The sequence below is a fragment of the Lonchura striata genome, chromosome Z, assembly GCF_046129695.1.
Source record: "Lonchura striata isolate bLonStr1 chromosome Z, bLonStr1.mat, whole genome shotgun sequence".
Lineage (NCBI taxonomy): Eukaryota > Metazoa > Chordata > Aves > Passeriformes > Estrildidae > Lonchura > Lonchura striata.
Window position 1 is genome coordinate 26,653,723 of NC_134642.1, and position 21,535 is coordinate 26,675,257.

General features: G+C 39.0%; 1 protein-coding gene across 2 annotated transcripts in view; it reads left to right on the forward strand.

The window, feature by feature from the left end:
• The window catches only part of NTRK2 (neurotrophic receptor tyrosine kinase 2), a 193,596-nt gene that overhangs the window by 139,038 nt on the left and 33,023 nt on the right, over positions 1–21,535 (forward strand). For both annotated transcript variants that reach the window (XM_031507311.2, XM_021534431.3), the window contains 3 exons: positions 4,143–4,273; positions 9,864–10,036; positions 13,472–13,706. In XM_031507311.2, coding sequence (XP_031363171.1) covers positions 4,143–4,273; positions 9,864–10,036; positions 13,472–13,706 — 539 coding nt within the window. The remainder of the gene's footprint in view (positions 1–4,142; positions 4,274–9,863; positions 10,037–13,471; positions 13,707–21,535) is intronic.

Sequence of the window (21,535 nt, forward strand, 5' to 3'; positions counted from 1 at the left end):
TCTAGTTGGAAAAAAATCAACTGGAAACAACTTCTTTTAAAGGGATATTTAAAAATTTTCCAGAGAAAAGTCAAGACAATGACTGGTGAACTGAATAAACTGCATTTCTGAGGGAAGGAACTCCTGTCTCTTTGCCTCACCAAAAAGGTCAAGAAGGGTGTTGATTACATGTATTTAATACCAAACCTGAAAAGGCTGCTAAAACTATCAGAGAAAGTCCCTTGAAGACCAAGGGAGGGATATGCAAGTCAGACAAGGTAATGATTAAGAGACAAATAAAAAGGCATGCATTTTTATTAGCAATGAAATTATTACAAATGAAAGCAAGTGGATAGTTCAGGCTTTCAAATCAAGACTGGCACAGTCTCTTTCTGGAGACAGTCTTCTGCCACATACAAATCATTTAGTTCAATATTATGCTCCATATAGTTTAGAAGGTCAGCTTAGGTGGTATAATGGTCACATGTGGTGATAAAATGTTAAGACCCATTGTTTGTGGCTGAGGGGAAACACTTTCACTCTGTCACACTTCATTTTTGAAATATGGGGAAAAAAATGTTAGTGATTTATGCTGTATCTTGCCATCCCTGGCTGGATTCATTCATGTCCAACTCAGGGAATTCAATGTGATGAGGTGATCTTGAGTTGCCTATTCTGCTGGAACCAATTCCAGAATGTGGTGTGACCCTCTCTGTTCAGACTCACCATCAAAGGTAGGCTCTTAGGGAATGCAGTCCCATACCTGGAAATATGTATTGCATCATTTCCAGTGTGACATACTGTCTGCTAGTGAGTGAAATATCTAAAGGTCCAACTCTTTTGGTGAGATGCTTCTGAGACCATGAGATGAGAAGAGAGACCTTTTCTGTAGTTGTACTCCCTGTTGTTTCTGGTTCCCTGAGACATCCATGGGAGCCCCCTGCTTTTAAGGATATGGCTGTATGGTATTATTTTAACTTAGCCTCTTTTCAGCATTTACCCTTCTTTAATTTGTTTAGTCTTGCTTCATATTTTGTAGTTCATTTCTCTCCAAAGTGTTTCAACTCCACTTGGCTTTTAGTTTAATGGAAAATATTTTTTTTACAGTTATCAGTTAAGATTTAAAATCAGAGATTATATACTCTTAAGAGTAAAAATGGCAGGTCAAATGCAGTTGCCATTTAGAATCAGAAGGAGGAAAATACAGAGATGTCATTTTAATGTTTATGTACCTTTTCTTGTGAGACAGTGTTATGAGATTACTTCTTTGTTTATGTTCTCTTTGGCCAAATTATGCATTGTTTCTTCAATGTAAATCCAGGATAATCTCTTGAACTTTAACAGAGATAATTTGCTTTATCCTGATAGTAACTGAAAGCAGATTTTTCTAGTTTATCTCCTGCTCAAGTATTCTCTCACTGAAGACAGTATCATTATGGCTGGGGCCCTGAATGTACTAAATGGATTTTTCCCTTAGTTTATATATGCATCACACCATATGTGTTTGATTTATTTATATTGTTCTTACATTTAATCTCTTCCCATTTAGTCATACTTACTGTCATTTTTTATTTGTTTGGTAACTCAGTACACCTCAGAAAGATAATAGGACTGGATAGAGCATAACAAGTTACAAATACATTCTGTGCAGTTCTCTTCTGCACCTTGCTGTGTTTCAGCTTTTACAGTTTGGTTTATGGGATAGATTGTTTATTCAAATGCCTGGTTTATATGAGTGTTTAACAGCAGCTGTATGTGTACTACTGAGAAGTACTGACTGTGGTTTTTATTTATTTTTACTCTATTGTTTGTAAAGTCCTCCAGGAGCTTCACAAAAAAAACTTTCTACTGCTAGGCCAAACATTAGCAGTATAATGGGCTCAAAATGGAGAGGACCATACAAAATTCAGACTGTCTTCATCACCAAGTCTTTGGCAGCTATGGGCAGAAAAAAAATTTAAAACTGCCTTTGCTGCCTTTCTCCTCTGGGAAAGGAACAGAGGCATTCTCCTGGCAATACTAGTAAAGCAGAGAGAAAGAGAACTCCCCAAAAGGCAGGGTTGGATGGCAAGTTTTTTAGGGGATAGAGGGTAGCACTCATTTGTTATCAAGCATTTTTAAAGCTCAGAGGATGAGATGTGCCACACTCCAGACCTCAGGTGCCATGCCAGGGCAGCAATCCTTCAGCTCTGCTGGTCAATACCTTGTGAGCAGTATTATCAGAGGCCAGCGATGCTGGTTAACTTGTGTCCACAGGGAAAAGGTGTGTTTTGGTTCAGGCCTATCTTGTGCTGACTGCGTTTTGAGCCTTTCTTGCAAAGCCAGTGGAGGAAATGAAAATAAAAAGCAGCTTCATACTGACTGCAGGGGACCTGCTAAAGTAGCTGGCCAAATAAAGCATCACCATGACAAAATTTAATTTTATGCTAGACCAGTGTAGGACAAGAGTAAAAAATGTAGTTATTGTGCAGTCTCATTTAATAGGTACCTAATGAGATGTGTGGCCTCTCCTGGAAGACTTGGCACTGGAAAAGGAGGCTGTGAATATCCCTCCTGCAGCCACCAGCTGTGGAGAAAGCAGCAAAGCCTCGTGACTCTGGTGGGCTGTGGGGAGAATCCAGCCTTCCCCACTCTCTGCACAGGGTCCGAGGGGCTGCTTGCATGCTGGCCAGGGGCCTTCTAGGAGGTGCCAGCTGGATCTGGTGGAGATCTGTTTCTCAGGTGTGCTGCCCACTTCAAGACAGCAGATGCTTGCTGGATTGCACTCTCTCAGAGCCTGCTCCCCCATGTCCACACGCAGGGATATGAAGTGTATTTACATGCAGTGTGCTCAGGTTAGCTTGCTGCAGGCTTAGGGTGTGGGACACATACTTTCTTCTGTTGTAGACTATAGTCCTTTTCTCTACACACTGGTGGTGAGAATAGGGACAGGCTGTGCCTTTCCCTCTAATAATGTTATCATCAGCACTCATTTAGTCCTGGAGGCAAGGATATTTTTGTGTACCAGTGGTCACTTGGTTTGGAATAAGCATGTGACCAAGTAGGGAGGTAGGTGTCGGTCTGCATCTGGTTAGATCCTAAATTATTGTCAGGGTTCAGTCCTCATCCCTGCAGTTGAGTAGCCAAGGTGAGATTTTCACCCTTGCAAAAGCCAGCCTGATGCCTGTGCCCTGCTATTTAATTTGCTATGTTTAGAATGTAAGTTGCAAATGATCTTCTTCCAGGCAGGGTTAAATTTCAGCATTTGCAAAGACAGCTAAGTGCACTGAGGTTAAAATCATCAGCAGATGCTGCCTGGATTGTACAGTTTCAGCAACACAAGCTGTCCACCCAATTGGCAGCTAAACTGCCCTTAGAACTGCTTTATTTAGCTTGAACATTGTAAATTGATAATGTAGTCTACAAAATTTAGCACAGTATTTTAAATATTAAAGATTTTAATGGAAGATTTTGCTGAAAGGAGAATGTAAAATAAGTAAAAAAAAATGTTTATGGGATTCAGTGTTTGAATCAAATGACTCTGGGCAGCAACTGAACTAGGGTTCTGTCCACTATGTGGACCAAAACCTTTGTCCATCTTTTGTTTCTTTTACTTCAGATCAATACTGTAAATCATGTATGTGAGAAACATAGGAAAACCTGTGGTAAGTAAACCACTGTTTTCCTATGCGTCTTTACTTACCACAGGTAAGTAAACCAGAGTGTTAAGTTGCATTGAGTTGAAAGAGGACACATTTGTTTTTTTTAGAGGACACCTTTGGTTTCGGTTAATTTTAAAACTTTTTTATTTGGATAGGAGAGTTCTGCTATTGTACAAAAGTAGAAAAAGGTGTGAGAAAGTCTTGGTTTGTTTTCTGATTCACTGACTTAATGTTTTTAAAAAAAGTAGCTCTTATGTATGTTTTTGCAGCAGTCATCCTAACATGATGATAAATGGCCTGTTCCCAAGTGACTCTTAATTCCATGTCTTCTTATCCAGAAAATGCACTACTTTCCAAACACAAATGTTTTTTTGCAGAAAGTGGTAAAAACTGACATTTGGGTACTTTGATTCTTTTCCTGCTTTACAGGCAATCCTATCACCATGTGGCTGTAAGCATGGACTCCATCCCATCCTGAACTTGCAGCTCCCTTCTGACCTCTATTTTGTCTTCTTTTCACAGTTGTGCATCACATCAAGCGCCACAATATTGTTCTTAAGAGAGAACTGGGAGAAGGAGCCTTTGGGAAAGTCTTTCTGGCAGAATGCTATAACCTGTGTCCTGAGCAGGGCAAGATCTTGGTGGCAGTGAAGGTAAAATAGTCTAGGGTTACCATCATTAATTCATGGTTGCAACTAATGCTGTTTTATTTGTAAATGATCATGTTTGCCTATTCCATAATCCAGTGTAACTTTTCTCATACATGCAGAAGAGTTCTCAAGGCTAATTGAGTGTTAAGAGAATTTGGTATTTGATCTTGTAGATTATACAAAGAGACCTGAATCATATAAGGAAAGGAAACAGGTTGCATCACAAGGGGGCAAAATCTTTTGGTCTGTCAGAAGTACAGTTAATGAAAAATAATGTCTAGGCTATTAAAAATGCATGTGATACATATGTGTGCCTAAAAAATAATCTGTTACCAGCTAAGAATAAGTTATGTGTGTAATTGCTAGGCAAAGAACAGCTTTCTGTTTCAGGACTGTGCCATTCTTTTAGTCAGCAACTGAAATTGTGGGTAGTTTTCATTAATCTAGCTTGGAGACCAAGCCTGCTTCTCTGCACAAAGCACTTTTTTGCTCCACCAAGATTCAAAGGTGAGGTTAGCTGTTGACCTTATCTAAACAGTATTGGTGAAACACTCTCAAAAGTGAAAGTATGAAAATTTTCCCTGGAAACAATGTCTCGTCTCCATCTGTAGTATTCTGCCAAAAATTAAACAAGGTGTCCAGCATTTGAAATATCTTATTAAGTGTAGGGGGAAGAGATGTCCAGAATTTGGGCTATGTCAAGTGACTAGAAAATAATCTTATCTGACAGGTCACAATTAGGCAACCATGTGTGCATTTTGGATTAAACCATACAGTAAAATAAATAATGTAGATCATATTTTTGAATTTGGTAACAAGAAATAGAGTCTTGAATCTGACAGTGGAAGAAAATGAAAGGAGAGCACACTTGTTGAGTGTTCCATCAAAAATAGGTTTTTGGGTTTGCCAAGGTTATAAGCTTTTCAATACTTGGAGTAGTTCAGTCATGTTGACTGTTGAGAAAAAAATTAAGCCCTGAAGGGATAGAGCATAGACAGGAGAAAGCAAGAGACAACAAAACTAGATCTGAATGAATTTTTTGTTGTATTTTGGTGGTTACAATGGAAATGGCCTTTCCTCTTTAGGGAGCTGCTTGATTAAAGCAAAAGTAAAGTACTTCCATTCACTTGCTCCTTTTGAAGGTCCTGTCTAAATGGAGCCTAGCACTTTTGCTGTTATATGCTGCACTGCACTTTCTCTCAGTGTAAATCAAATGGAAGAGTAAAGTATTCAGCCTTTAGAGGTACATATGTCTCCAGTCTCCATAGACCTAGATGAAATCTAGATGAAAATCTATCCATTTTCTGGGCAAGCTGTCACACTATTTTACTTTATATATATATATATATTTTTTTTTTAATTTTTTTTTTTTTTTTTTTTTTTTTACCAAATCCTCTCTTTATAGTGTCCCTAAATAAGAATCTTGCAGGCAGCTGTGGGAAGAATTACCTCTGGGAACTGGTTATGCCCATTTTATGTTTCTGTTGTTGGCTCTTAAAGATATGACTCTAGCCTTTGTCACAGAGCAAATTTTTTGGTGAACTGAGCCACTGAATTGATCCTCACATATCTGAGGTGTTAATTGCCTGATGCTTGTCTCTTTCACTGTGGTTACCAACCACAGATAAAAGGTATCCCTCATCCACAGTGGAGGTGGATGGATGGGGCCTCCACTGGAGTGCAGAGAACTATCGTGCACTTCAGTGCAGGATGGTGTCTGGACTCCATCCCTGAACTAGTAGCAGAGGAGCAGACCTGAATGCCAGAGCAGCTCCTCCTGACACACAACAATGGCTTTAGAGAGCTTCAGCACCATGGTAAAACTAGAACATGCCAATCACTATAAAATATATTTGGTGAGGGTGTGGAAATAGGTGCTTGCTGAAGAGTAAGGTGATGCCATGGAGATTTCAGCAGCAAGGAGACACAGTCTCAACAGTGTAATGGGGGTCAGGTTGGCTAGTGCTCCCTGTCAGTTCTCTGTGCCTGCCAGTTGCTGGAAAAGTGTATGGTTTGTCTCTGGCCTTGAGTATCCCTCCTTCTAACTCAGCATGTTCCCTTCTTATCAGTCAGCTGGTATCCAAAATGCTGAGGTTGCTGCAGCAAATTATTTAGGAACTAAGAGGCCCAGAAAAATCTGGGAAGATCAAAAAGATCAGGTCTAGCATAAAATACCAAAGACCTTGAGCTTTTGCTCCTTTAAATAGAAGAAAGGCAATTTGTTTAAATTGGTTTTGATCAGTGTGAGCTTTCTGGAGATAACACAGAGTACTTGAAAATACTCTCCATAGGACAAAACCTGGGCATTGGACTACATTGCCCCCACAGTACATCATATAGGCACTTTTAGAGAACAGAGGATGGAGGAAGGAAAAATTATTGTTTTCTTGAGGGCCCAATTTGCTGTGTTTGTTCAAGCCTGGCTCAGTACTGTCTCCTCATAGGATTGGATCACCAGTCATAGTCTCAAGCTAGGGCAGCTATCTAGAGTGGGAGGTGAAGTTGACAGGACACAGGTTAGCAGCTACCTCTGACTTGCCTGGGAGGTTTTGCTCAGCAAGCAGACTGCTCTGTGTGTGAGATCAAAAACATTTCTATGGCACCTCTACTAGAAAACCAAAGATTTCCAATTCTTCAGACCTTCAGTTCTGAGAAGACTTGAAACCACCCCTTCATTTCTTGAGGAGACATACCAGTCAGGTCTCGTATATTGGTGGGAAGCAATAGCAATTATTTTGTAGAGGAAGGCTGAAACAGTAGAAAGCAGTAATAGTAGTCATGTAGCTGCCTTGAGAGTTTGGCTACCAAGTCCTGCTGATGTTGGTGACAGCTTCATCTTCCTGCTGTTGCTCTGACTTGGCCATGAAGGCAGCTCTGGGGTGTCCAAGTGTCTGGTGTCAGAGTGGTGTGGGAGTTCACACCCTCTGCAGAGCACAGGGCAGCCCAGACCACATGGAGTAGCTGGAAACTGCATGTGATTGAGTCTCAGATTCTACTTGGGAAAACCTTCTGTCGACTGGTGAAAGTGCTTTGTATGCAGAGCTTTGGCATTTTTGTCAGTAATGATAATAATAATTAATATGTCTTTCCTCTCTTTGTGCTCTTAGGGTTTTATTTTGTTGGGTTTTTTTTTTGTTTGTTTTTTTGTTTGTTTTTTTTTTGTACTGAGAACAAGCTAAATTCATTAGTCAATGTAATTTCTATGTAAATTCTACATACTTATTAATTTTTTTTACCTTCCAGTCTCCTCCTTGCCTGACTGTGCCAGCTCTCTCTCATGCATTGTGTCTATTCTGTGCACTGCATGAAATCATGAAAAGGAGATTTTGCAATGGTGGATGAGAGAAATTCTAGTCAGTCCATGGTAGTAGAAACCCTGCCTGAGTTTCACCTGAGTTTTAGGTTTTTCTGCATTTTGCTGTTTGACAGAAAATGTGGAATTACCATGGCAACTGCTCTGTCATATGATAATTTTGCTGTTTCTGTGAGATAAAAAGCATCTTCTCAAATATACAATATGCCATCCTCACAGGACAGAGCTGTCAGCATTTTTACTGTCTTTCCAGGGAAAGAGCCTGCTGGAAAGAGGATCAGCCTCTGCTTCTCCCTGGCAGTTATTTCCAGATTGCTATTATTTAAAAATGAGTTTTGTATTAATTGTTTTTCTTATTCTGTATTGAGAAGAATCACTTCTGCAATCACTTCATATATGAAACTACCAGAGGAAACTCAAGTGACAACAGAATTATTACAAGTGATTTCTGTATATGTAACATACACTGGACGGTGGGTTTGTGCCTGTGTCATTCTAAAGCATCATCCCAGAGCCCGGAAGTACTGGAAAACACTTCAATTCCAGTCCTCACTCAATTCAGATGTGATTGTGTGTAGCCCATAGTGGGAAGCAAATTTCCTGTCCATGATATAGCTGTGTATACTAATATATCATGGCTAGTGACGCCTTGATGAAGCAATATCCTTGTTGCATCATTAGTAAAACTTATGGAAAAAAGGATTCTGCTCCTGAAGGCATGTTAAGATTCAGAAGTACATTCCTCAGGGAAGGGACATCTAAGGCATAAGTGACTTCTCTTGAGTCTAGGATCCACAGAGGCTGAAATCCACAGGTAAAAGCCCCTGAACTTGAAAGACAGCAATCCATTCTGCCCTAGTCCTTGTCCCCCCATCTGAATTTTATTATGGTAACTAGTCATTTTTCAAGACCCAGGATTGTGATATCACAAGTAAAGGATGTGTTTTTTCCAACAGTCACCTTCTAGACTCTTCTTCACACATGCACACATATAATACTAGAAAAATGGGCAGAATTTTCCCTGTTGAAGCAAAAGCTTTAACAAACCATGACTACTGCTGATAAAAACTCAGTGTGTTGGCAGAACAATTGGACAATGTCAAACCTCTCTTTTTCTGTTCTGGTGAGTGTGGTTGGTCTCATGTTCTACATATTAATTCAGGATAGAAAGTAAAGGGACTAGTTGGCCAGAAAAAGGCATCTCTAGTTTGCCACTACTTTTTTGTCTTATCTTCCATTGTATTAAACCTAGGTATTGTTAAAATCCAGAGTTACAAAGCCCAGACAGCAGTTTCTGTGAAGAATAAATTGTGAATGTTAGTAGCTTGCCATCTTTCTCTTGTGGTTTTAGAAATATTTTTTGAATTAGTATAGCATAACCACTGTACCTCCTGACTACAAAGACTATTAGTGGTTTATTGTCAATTATAATTATTCCTCATTTAATTGGTGTCAAAACTTGCTTTTTTTGGTGCATGGAAGTGTTTTCTTGCTCTTGAAATGTGGTTTGTAAGGAAAAATCAGAAACTTCCTATGTGTGATAGTTAAATTAGTATTATTTCATTAGAAAATATCTAAGCCTCCTATTTGATCCTGTGATACCCCAGAATTCCTCTGAGCATCTGCTTTCCTCTGTGTCTATCACTTTAGGATTTGACCTCCACCTACTTAGACATATGCCTCATGTGAGGCATGTGAGTAGATTTAGAGAATTTCAAATAAGTTTTTGGCTGAGATCTTAGGTTATTCTGGTCCAGGGACATTAGTGTGAATCTACCTAACGTGCAGCACACCACAGGGACAAACATCAGCAGTACATAAAGAATGCATTCACATTAACACATGTATTTTAAACAAGCAGAGTTTTATTTTAAAGAAATATTAAGAAAGGTAAATACCAGCAGGATACTAGGGGTTGCTTGAGTTAAATGCTCAAGGATACAAACCAGCTGTGTACTAGTATATTTTTGGGATGAGATCAGTTTATTTATTCTGTGTTTGGAAAACACTTGTCACAGCAAGAGCATGAGTATTCATACATTCTCTTAAAAGAAAACTGTTTGTTTGGGATAACATGTGGCAGGAGAATGAAAATTGTACTGCCATTATTTAATTGCACTTCAGGATCACATCTGCATTTCTAAAAGAGTTATTTAGAAAGTCTTTCCTCCATCCTCCATGCTGTACTGTGTCCTTATCTTACCCTTTCAGGGCTATCCTACATATTTCCTACCTTCTGTGAACATCTGTCTTTCCTTATATTTTCATTTTCTCCACCAGACACTGAAGGATGCCAGTGATAATGCCCGCAAGGACTTCCACCGTGAGGCAGAACTGCTAACTAACCTGCAACATGAGCACATCGTCAAATTCTATGGTGTCTGTGTTGAGGGTGATCCACTCATCATGGTCTTTGAGTATATGAAGCATGGAGATCTTAACAAATTCCTCAGGTAAATCCATAAACATATATTGTGATCCTGAGCTAAAAGTGGGCAGAAAAGGTAGCTGTTACTGGCACTTAATGTGAAATTAACAACTACCAATGGAAAAAGCTTACATCTAGGAAAACAAATTTTATGACTCTTGTCTTTTGTACTGGGGTATGGTGCTCTGTTTCTTTGCCTGCTTGGAAGTACCATTAAATCCAGCTTTGTATCAAAGAAATATTGTTTCCAGTATATTTCCATGTATTCTGAAATGTTTGTTATAAATCCTACAGTAGGAATGATTTTCTTACAGTCTTTCTGCTAGCACTTGGAAAATCCCACTCAACACCTATTGCTATCTGTAGGCGTTGGAGAGCTTCTGAAGTCTAACCCCTTTTCTCTTCCCTCCTCTCAGTGTTTTGGAAAGAGTGCTATAAATCTGCAGCAAGAAAACTATGAGCCTTGGAAACTTCTGTGAATTGGAAAATGCTACATTTTATGGTCCAGATTAGGGCTTTATCTCATAAAGCTCTTCAGGAATGTGCATAGGAGATTGAAATTTGGCAGTAGGGCAATTATAAATAAATAGATTATACGTAAGGTTCACAATAATAGGTAACCCATGATCCAGGAAGTTATGAATAGAGTATGTGCCATTTCTACCAGCCTGTACTTTTGGACATAAAAATAAACAGTTAAGAGATGACATTTGCTCTCTGTTAAAAATGTAAGAGATTATTCTCTCAATGTCTACTGTGTAATTTTATCAATAAATTGATAAGGTATTTCAACATACAGAGGTCTTTCCTGCTAAAAATAGGTAGAGGTACCACCATTTTGGAAAGATATCTTTAACAAAGCTGTAAAATAATCAAAATAGATGTCTCATTACATGGATTAATATTTTCTATATAACTAAAGTGACTATTATTGCTAATGCTGCCATTTATGCATTTTTGGTAGAATATAAATGAGTTTGCTGTCTATCTACTACCTCTTTAAAAGGTAACCACACTGTAAAAAAATGACATCAACTAGCATCCTCCCTTATTGGCAGGGCTAACAGGGTTGGCAGAGAAACGCAAATCTAAACTGGAGATGCAGAGCAAACACTAGTATTTTTCCCAGAATGGTTGTCTCTCTGGCAGAGGATTTAAGCATGTTTTAGAATTAAGGGCATTTATGTTTGTCTGCTTGGTCTTCTGCTCTGAATCAGGACAGAACTGCTATTTCCCTAGATGCCATCCTTGGACATTTTCAGAACACTGGATTTCCATTAGAAGAAGCCAGATTCTCAGTTGATGAGAAATAATTCTTTACTCTGTAAGAAATTCTTATTATGCCTTGATTCTTTTTTATTGGCTTTTTCTTACATTGTAACTTTGATTTTGAATTATTGTACAGAAAAGTATTTTAGCAGACAGTATATTTCCTACTTTAAGGCTTTCACTTTTAAAAAAGCTATTAATCAGCCCTTGTCCTTAGAATATAACATGATTATGCTGGGACAAGCTATTAAACCTAAGCTCCAATTTGTCATTCCTCTCACATTTTCTGCAGCTTGTACTGCAGACCAGAGGTTCACAGCAAAGTGAGCTGTTCCATATTTCTTACCCTGCAGCGCCACCAAAGGCTGTTGGGGGAAAATTGATCTGAAAATTTAACCCAAATGAGCCTGGCTGCCTGCATGCAACCAAAGCCTGTTCAGATCTAGGACTAAAGCCTCCAACTCATGCCTGCCCAGGGTTTGGTCTGTGGACTAGTGGATGATGTGGCTGCAGAGAATATCTGTCAATGTCCATGGCTATTACAGACACTGAAGATCACCTCATTTATGGCCAGCAACAAGTGGACAAGCAAACTGGATGGAATGTTAGGAATAATCTGTAAATTCCTTTAGATACAGACCATGTCCTCAGGGAGACTAGCAAAAGATGATAAGTTCTTTAATTTAGCAGCTCAGAGCTTCGTGTGTGAGAACACTTATTTTAAAAATACATGCATGATAAAGGTACAGTATTTTTCAATAGGAATTTGCTTGTGAATTTTGGTTGGAGATTTCATATCCTCCCATTTATTCCTGCCCCCATCAACCAAGACCAGATGAATGGCTGCCTGTGCATACCCTGTGGTAGGGAGTTGCTTTGCCTGGTACCAGATACAGTCCCATCAATGCTATACACCCTCCTTCATTTCTTTCTCACATCTGGCACTTTGCTCATGAAATTCTTCCCTTGGGGAAATTTTAGTATCACATTTCTAATTGGTAGTGTCAGATTTGATCTCACAGATTTTGATTAATTTGAAAATCTTTTCCAAACTCCTGTGCCCTTACCCTAGAGAAAAATTTAGGCTTCACCTCTATTGAGGAGGGAAGAGGAGAGGTGGTCTCTTTGAAAGAATAGTTTTCAGGAAGGGAGTGAAAAAAAGGCTTCTGAAAACACAGAAAAATAGAATGGATGGGAAAGAATATTTAAAACATTATAAAATGTATCAAATGAGTAGTGATTGCCAGATTACCTCATTGATTGGATAAGGATTAGCTAGTAGTTTTTCTTGCAAACATTGTTCATATGAATGTTTATATCTGCATCTTCAAGATAGTAGGATGTACAGGCATATCAGAGCTCACACAGTTAAGATGGGTAAAGCTCATGTGTCCCAGCGCTTCGCTGGGCTTTCAGTATGCAAAAGATCTCTTGTTTTGATGAAGTGCATACAAGTATTCTCATTAATCAGTTGATTGTTGCTTCTTTGGGACTGGTTAGGTCTTGAAAACCTCATATACCTGAAGCTGTTTTGTTTTTCCAAATAGCGTGTGTGTTGTGTTCTTTTTCTATTGTCAAGAAGTCCCCTCTGAGGCAGAACTCATCCTTCATGATGAAATAAGCAAAAATTCTTTCCTGTTGTGCATTTGGATAGGAAATTAGAAGTGTAATTTTAAAATTGCTGCCCTTGCTTCTCAAATGGAGAAGGAAGTTGGTTCTTTCTTGTTTAAGAAAAGATGGAAGGGTCAATGGTCTGTATCCCTGCAGAAATCAAGGAATGCCAGTCACAGGAAAAGTAATGCTATACATACCACCTCATTGCCTTTCCCTCAATTGTTTTACAGAGGGGTGAGATTTTCTCTTGGTTCCCAAGCAAGCCTCTCTCTAGAAAAGATTACTAGAATGGAACAGGAGAAAGGTGATGCCTTCTGACAGATGGGCACTGTTGTGAACACATATGCCTTATTTCCTTGATTAATATATGTCCTGTTTGTAATGCTCTTCAGAACATCTGTCTTTCATTAATGAAGGAAAACAGTAAATGAGAAAGGCCAAGACAAATTTTTTCCCTATTTCACTAATGAATTTATAGCACTTTTGATGTAGTTTTGTGGGCTGACACTCACCAATGCCTTTCACTTCTCCATCTTACAAGTGGCATATCAGTTTATCAGATTGTGTTTTGGTGCAGGGCACATGGACCAGATGCAGGACTGATGGCAGAAGGCAACCGTCCTGCTGAGCTGACCCAATCCCAGATGCTTCATATTGCCCAGCAGATTGCTTCTGGTATGGTTTACCTGGCATCACAGCACTTTGTTCATCGGGATCTTGCTACCCGGAATTGTCTGGTTGGTGAAAACCTACTGGTGAAGATTGGGGATTTTGGGATGTCTAGAGATGTGTACAGCACAGACTACTATAGGGTAAGTGAACTGCTGTAACAAGTAATAAGCTAGGTCATGTTCAGTCTTCTTACCACATTGGTATAACTGATCTGCTTTTATGCTTAATCATCTGTCTGTCAGGTAATATAGAGCCTAGCATATGGAGAGCCTGGTTCTGAATTAAAAGGTTTTGGTAAACTTGGAGAATTAATCAGAGTAGTCTGTCATGTTTTGTTGTTTATGTGTGTTGCGTTTAGATTCTAAATCACAGAAAGGTCTTTTTCTCTGGGCAAAAATTTTGTATGTTTGCTTGGCGTAAGTGAACAAGAAACAGCAGATGAAAAGGAAGAGTGGGTAATCAAATTTGGTCCAACACTTTGAAGCTATTAAAATATGTTCTTAAATACTGCTAAGAAAAATGGAAATTGTAACTCTGGGGAGCAGTTGTATAATGTATCAGTTAACTAGAGGGAAAATAAGTGTTGGACAGCAGTAGTAACCAGTTACTTTAGTCAAGAAGAGATTAGGTGAGAAGTTTTGTATAATCAGTATCTGAAAGCTTTTCCTGCCTTAATCCAGGGCTTTAGTCTTACTTCTTAATGTTGAAGAGCTGTTTTGCAGAGAGTAAGAATAGCCCATTGCTCTTTTTCATTCTGTTTTCCCTGAGCTTGGTTGCCATAAAGTGCTATCTGAATTTTGTAAAGGCCTTCTGAGATTGCTGGGATAAACAACTGAGCACATTAATGGTGTTGTTGACGTAGTTTTGTGCTATGTGATAAGTCATGTAGTTGACACCATTTGAGGTTTGCTATCACATTTGTAATTTCATGATCGGAACTGAACTTGTTTGTGGCTTGGGGAAGGCAATCCATGACCAATCATGAATCCATGACCAATTTACAATCCCTAGAGTTTATCCTGTGAGGTAAACTTATCATCTTTAAGCATATGTTTAGTATCTGCCTCTCTATTCCTTATTTCTTATTCCTTTTCATTATTACTTTCTTAGCCACTCAGTTTGAATTGTGTTATTAAAGGAAAGTGTCACCTCACCATCAGTATTGGTGGGATGCCTGTAAAGAGATTGTCTCTACATCTGGCTAAGGCTGAACAGGGTAGAGGAAGCAAGCTACTTTTGAAAATCAGTGTTGAATGCTGATTCACTTAAAAGCTCATAAGTAACTCTTAATTTACTTAACAGTTTATTTAACTGTAAATGTTAACTGTTAATTTGCTTTCCTTTCAAAGTTAAGACTGATATTAAGTAAACATATGATCCAGATTCCTCTTATATATTATTACATTGGAAACTGGCACTTCAAATTATTTGATAAATGTAAAACAAGTATGACTGTACTTCAGAGCTTGAAAAAAATATAGAGGATGGTAATAACTTTCTCTGTGTTTTAAGGGACACCAGTGACCAGAAGCATCTGATTTTGCATATTGAATTTTTGCACCACTTATTGGGACTGAAGTCTTGTCTGTGTTCCATACTTCAGTGTTTACCATGTTAGTCATTACACTTAAAAATGAATGTATATGTAAGACAGTACATGTTTCCAAAAGTTGTTACAGTCACAGGCAACATTTTAAAATATATGCTTTGCTTAGTTTTGGAAAAAAAAAAAAAAAGGTAATTCCTCTGCTGCATAAAAACTGTCTACAAAAGGGGATAGAAACTCAGTAGTCATATGACCTTCCTGGAGACAACTGAGCGTTGGCTCAGGCATCTGATGGTGTATGGACTCTGGCATCAGTGTACCTGCTCACATACATCTGAGTTTAAGTCTTGCACATGAGTACTCAAGCAAAGCTTCTACCCACTGAAATACAAATTTAGAACATCCATGACCTGGAAAAAGCAGGAGTTCAGGAAATTTTGGGTAACCTGGATAGTCCTTGGGCACCTCTCAAAGGATCTCATTTAAGAGGTATATTGTATTTCCCTCATAGCAGAATCGCTCTCTTCTTTCTTTACTCTCTCCCTTATCTTCACTTATTTTTGAGGTGGAGGGCTTCTGGGAGGTCAAGGGTGTAACAAAGGAGAAGGGAGAGGTGCTAGTGTGAAGTGCATGCAATAACTGATGTGAGAGAGGGAACAAATAAGGTGGGGAAGTTAATTGTGAGAGGTTTTAGTGAAAGACAGAAATGAGAATGAAGAAAGAGGTAAACAAGTGTCAAAGGGGATGATGTAAAATAGCATAGCCCCATCCAAACTGGTGGTTTAAGCTTGCAGAGTGATGTGTGGATATGAAATTTCAAATTGGGAAATTGCTTATTCTACACATTAAGAAAAATAAGAAGGACAACTTCTATGGCACCTCATGTTTCAGTTGGTTTCTAATTAGTGCAGAGGAGGGATAGAGCCACAGCCTGCTATGCCACTATATTTCACAGCTTATAAAAGTTTGAAGTTCCAGTTGAGCCTGTGAAGTTTTAGCCTGCCCTTTCTGGGACATATGTGGGCTGGTCTGAAGATGGTCATGAAAAAATCAAGGCAATGATGAATTCCCAGATGGTTGCCTGGAGAATAACATCCTTGGCAGGCCTAAGTCAGTGATAACACTGGAATGGCACTGACGTGCCATTACCTAATTGCTTATAACGGGCTAAGTCTTTTTAACTGTTCAGGCTTAATCACTCATAGAGAAGCAAATCATCCCCAACCCTGACAGCTTTATCTGATGCTCACTGGAGAGGTTTACACAGTTCCAAAAAGTTCTGCAAGAAATGGTTCATCATTTGTGGGTTTTAATACACTGGAATTGTTTTTTTCTTTTTGGAGCCTGCCACTCAGTCATGATTTTAGATTTGCCCAAGATGATTATTTATAGCTTGCTTCTGTAAGATAAGGATGATCCCAAGTCATTGTGCACTGTTAGATTTTTAATGATATTCTGCATTGAATCAGTTCAGCTGTTAAGAGATGCTTCAGGGAAGAGTGGGAGAGAAGCAACCCTGGACTGGGAATACATATGATGTATGTCCCTGATTGCACAAGCTTTCTTTTTTCCTCCCCCTTTCTTTTTTTCTGTTTTTTTCATCATGCAGAAATCTTGAAGGTAGGGGAAGTCCTGATGTACATGCTGGCATCCAATGTAACAACAATAGGGTTTGATAGTCAGACCCCAGGCACATGAAGAAACTGTGACAGCTTTTCTTACCCAGAAGTGCTCCACACCTCAGGCCAAAGTTAAACAACTTTCAAGTAATTGCTTTGGTTTGTGAGCCAAACAACTCCAGTAACACTGCTGAACTGCAATCCCTTTAGCACAAAAGAATCCTTTCACAAAATTATTTACTTGGAGAGCTTAAATCTCAAGTTTATTAGGGGCTTTTATTTGTTTTATTGATAGCTGGGGTTTGTTGTTTGATTTCCTATCCCCCACAGGTCAGGGTTTCCTATCTTACTCTAAGATACCCAGGTAATTCTTTAAAGTAGTTTTCAATGCCATTAAGTGCTGGCACTGAAGCCTGGGAAGAACTACTTTGTTGTTACTTGTTCTTGCATTCAGAGGTAATATAGCAGGGCCTTTTTAGGCTTCCAGTTCATATCTTCAAGTGATTGCTCAGTACTTGGTCTTAAAATAATTTCAGCATTTCTTAATTATAAGCAAAAAGCTTGGAAAAAAGTAGAAGTCATCTTATCCCAGTACTTGGAAAAACTTAACACAGATATGCTTTAAATACCGAGCCTGGTCAGCCAACTGCAGGCTTGAGCCAAGGTTTGGGATGAAACTGTGATCTCACCAGACTATGCAAGAGCTTTGCTGTTAACTTCATTGGGACCAGAGTTTCACCCTTCCCCATTTTTTTGTTTGTCCAGTGCAGGATAGACATTCTGTTTCTTATTTAGATTTATGGAGCTCACTTTTGTAATCCCTATTTAGCTATTGTATGATGTACTTGCCTTTATGTAACAGCACAAGAACAGTGGAGAAAATATGGACCCCTTTTCTCAGCTTGCACAAACCACTCAAAACTCTGTCAAAAGAATGGGCCTAGTGAGGTTTCCATCTTCCTTAAGGCCCAATTTGACCTAAAACTACAGACAGATTCACAAAAACTACACAAAGGTTCCTTAACTTCTGCCACATATTGGGCAGAAGAGTAAGACGATATATTTCAGTATAAATTTCAGTGACTCTGCTTCTCCTTAAAATCTTCTCCAGTACCACTTTGCTATTTAAAGAGAGCATAGCATGTCAGATAGGAAGAGACACAGTTTACTGAGCCTATGTCTTTCACTCTTGAAGGAAGCCACACAGTAGGTGTTAAGGGTATGAGCAGAAAGAACCTGAGACCTCATCATGCTGCAGTGAAAACACCAATACTCACTAGTAGTTTAGCTCCTTCTCTATAAGACACCAAGTCCCATAAAAATTCTGCCAGGGAAAAGAAGAAGATTTCAACAGTGTCCTAAGCAACTAAAGAAACTATGCTTGGCAAAATTTCCTGAGAGATCTTAGGAAGTCATTCACACCTGACAAACAGCAAAATGTGACAGCAATCCCCATCAGACATTTCTGTGAAAATCACCTTCTGAACTGGCAAATTGTAGAAAGGTATGTGGGCCCAAGCCAGCTGCATCAGCCTGTGGCATGACTTGCTTTTGGTGATGCTCCTCAGAGCATCTGGCCACGTTGCCTCTCCTCAGCATCTTAGAGCAGTGTGGGAACCAAAGATGATTCAGAATCAAATCAAACCACGAAGGAAAACAAAAAGGCAAGTCCTGAAAAAAGACTTTATTTGAAAGCGTTAATAAGGCACAGCTTGAAAAATGCTGACAGACTTCTTCTCAAATACCTCTTAGGTATAGAACTGGATAGCAGCAATCTTGTGTTTCTGAAGCCTGGATTTCCAGCTCCTAAATCACTCCTGTCTGTCACACAGCCCCTTCTCTCCAAGTGGATGCTGCAAATAAGTAGAATCCTGTGTTGCCAGTGCTTTTTCCAGAAAGTTGCACAAGAGCTTCTCTGTCCTAAGAGCTGCAATTTTTTTCAATTCAGCAACCGGAATTAACTCATGAGCAATAGACACCTACTTGATCACATTAGTCTACTCTCCAGCCTTTACATCTCAATTGTATTTAGAGAAACTACTCCTGCCCCCTACCAGACTGTCAGAAAGAAGGCCCACTGTCAGGAAAAAAAGTGTCTTCCTTTTTTATCCCGTTCACATTAGCCTTTTCCACTGACTTTCAGTGTGTGAAAAAGCAATTTTTATATCTTTTTCTGGTACAGACATTGCTGTGAGTGGTATTTTCCAAATCTGATTTTCCCCTTTCTTCGAATAGAGGTACCTCCCAGCCTCTAATGAAAACATGATGCATAGTACATCTAAACTCACATAGCCTGTGTCATTGTCACATATTAACTGTATTGTCAGACAATGCCCTGGGACACTCTCATCTTCTACTCCTTCCAAATGAAGAAAATCCCTTTTTTTTCTCTAAGTTTTTTTGTTTCAGTCCCTTAGTGAATGACTTTGCAATTCATACTGGCACATTTTGCACCTCTAGTGGTTGAGAAAGACTGTTGTTTCTCTTTTATTTTTTTGGCTTCTCTGGGGGCTGGGTTGTTTTGTTTTGATTTTTTTTTAATTAGAATTCAGGTCTTGTCTAAATTGGTGTAAAGAACTAAAGAAACAGAATCAGGCTACCAAAGAGTAAACAGCTGATGGAGTGAGAAAGGTTTGTAAGGAAGTTTCCTAGATTTTTGTAGTTTTGTTTGCTAATGTTTCCTTGGTAATTTCTATTTAATGCTAACATTAAGTATTCTGGGATGTTTGTCTTTTTAAAAAATAGATTTCCCATGCACTTTCAGTTAAGACAGAAGAAGCTATTAAACCCTTAACCTCCCAGACTTCCAGAAAAACTAATAGTCAAACAATTTGCCATTCCAGGCCTATTTTAAAAATACATAGATTCTGGACCTTCTTACTACATAAAAAAGCTGGAAAACCCTTTTGAGAAAACATTTTGACACTTGTGAATGTTAAAGTACTCAGCAAACAGTTCTTATTCTGATTTTTGCTGTTCCTTAGCAAGGCCAAAGTAGCAGTTTGAAGAACAGTGAAATAACATTAGAATTAAAGGAATGAAAGAGCATCTTGCCCACTAGTCATACCCTCCTCCCTTCACATATGAATCCAATGTTGTAGAGTGCTATATTTCTGGAAACTGCATGATATACTTTTCTGGTGACACTCTATGAAATATTTTCCAAAAGATAAGGCTAGCAAAATAATCACCAGAAAGTCATCTCGTTTAAGCTATTTCCAGTATCTAATGCCTATTTGCAAAGAGAATTAATGCATGACAGCAAGAGGCTAAAAAAAGAAAAGGCTGGTTTATCATTATTTGGACTGTAACTAGCCAGGTAAACACCACGATACAAATGTTTACAGTGAGGAACAAGTGTCTGTCTGTTCTGAAAGGGCAATAGCAGCAAACACCTGCAGGTCTCAGCTGTCACTACAGAGATGAATACCTGTGTGTGGGAGTTTGGAGGAGGCTGCACTAAAGAAAACAAGAAAGAGTTACTGGGAAGTCAAGCAGCTTGTCAAGGCATTCTCGTAGGTGTGTGTATTGAATTGTCACAGTTTGAAGGCACAGTTTGAAGGCTTTTTATTAGCTGCTATTTTTGCATCCATTGCTCAAAAGGAAATTATCTGCTTCCCTACATGGACTTCTCAGCTTTCCTCCTCCGTCAGAGTCTCATTGCATCATGTGTAGTGCTGGGGAGGACTGAGGGCTCCAGCAGCCCTGGAGGACGTGCACAGTTGATATCATGCAACTGGAAACAATACAATAAATAATAGGCCAGCTTGAGAGATGTAAATCCAAAGTAGCTGCCTTAAAGACACTGAAGTAGCTCTGAACTTAAAGTAACATAATCATAAGTAGAATTAGGCTTAATGATTTTAAAGAGCTTTCTGAAAACTCACTACAGCATCAGTATTTAAAAACTGGTATGCACTAGGACCTGGCATTATCCTGATGACAAAGGATGAGCACCATGGCTTGATACATGTCGCTACTTGCCCATGCCAGAATATATTCTGTGCTGGGCAGGGGGCATAGTCTGTCCCCAGCTTTTACTTATCCAACTACTGGTTGGATTCCTGGTTTAGTTTGTAATTACAGCTGTTTAACTTCTTCATTTCTTCACTGAAAATCTAATTTCAGCTTTGTCTGAAGCAAGAACAAGTTCCATATTTTAGCACAGCTCTAGATGTCGTCACTTCCTAAGTGAAGTTTATTCATCATCTTCACATCAGGGTTATTGGTCTTACTTGCAGTTCTGTTTCCATCTGTTTTCACCAACACAGATCCTAAGATGGGAGTCCAAGAAAGTTCGCTTTATTAGTGTTAGGAGAAGGAACATCAGATGTCCAACATGTGTGGTGTGTTGCATTTAACAATCATTTCTTACTAAACTCTGTCTTGCAGGGTTAATGACAGGTTGGTAATACAGACTTTTTACTGGGAGGTTGTGATATATTTCACTTGGCCAGACTAAAGCCCCCTTTTGCTTTAAATGTGTAAATGGGAAGACAGCTTCATGGTTCCTGGAGTACATTCTCCTTCAGTCTATGAGATCAAAGAGTGTAAAGGAGGTAGAAACAAAAACCCATAATAACTAGGTTGAAAAATTAAGCTGATTAAAAGACAGACTAAAGTGACTTTGTTGCTGTGACCAGTTACTTGACTACCCACTGAATTTCAGTGCCTAGTATTTCCTTATTTCTAGTGCTTATTCCTAGCACTAGATTTCTACCAACTTGGCTCTCATGCAGCATGTCAAGAAACAAGTTCACCTTGAGAAAAAAAGTTCAACCAAGGAGGCAGTATCTAGAAACAT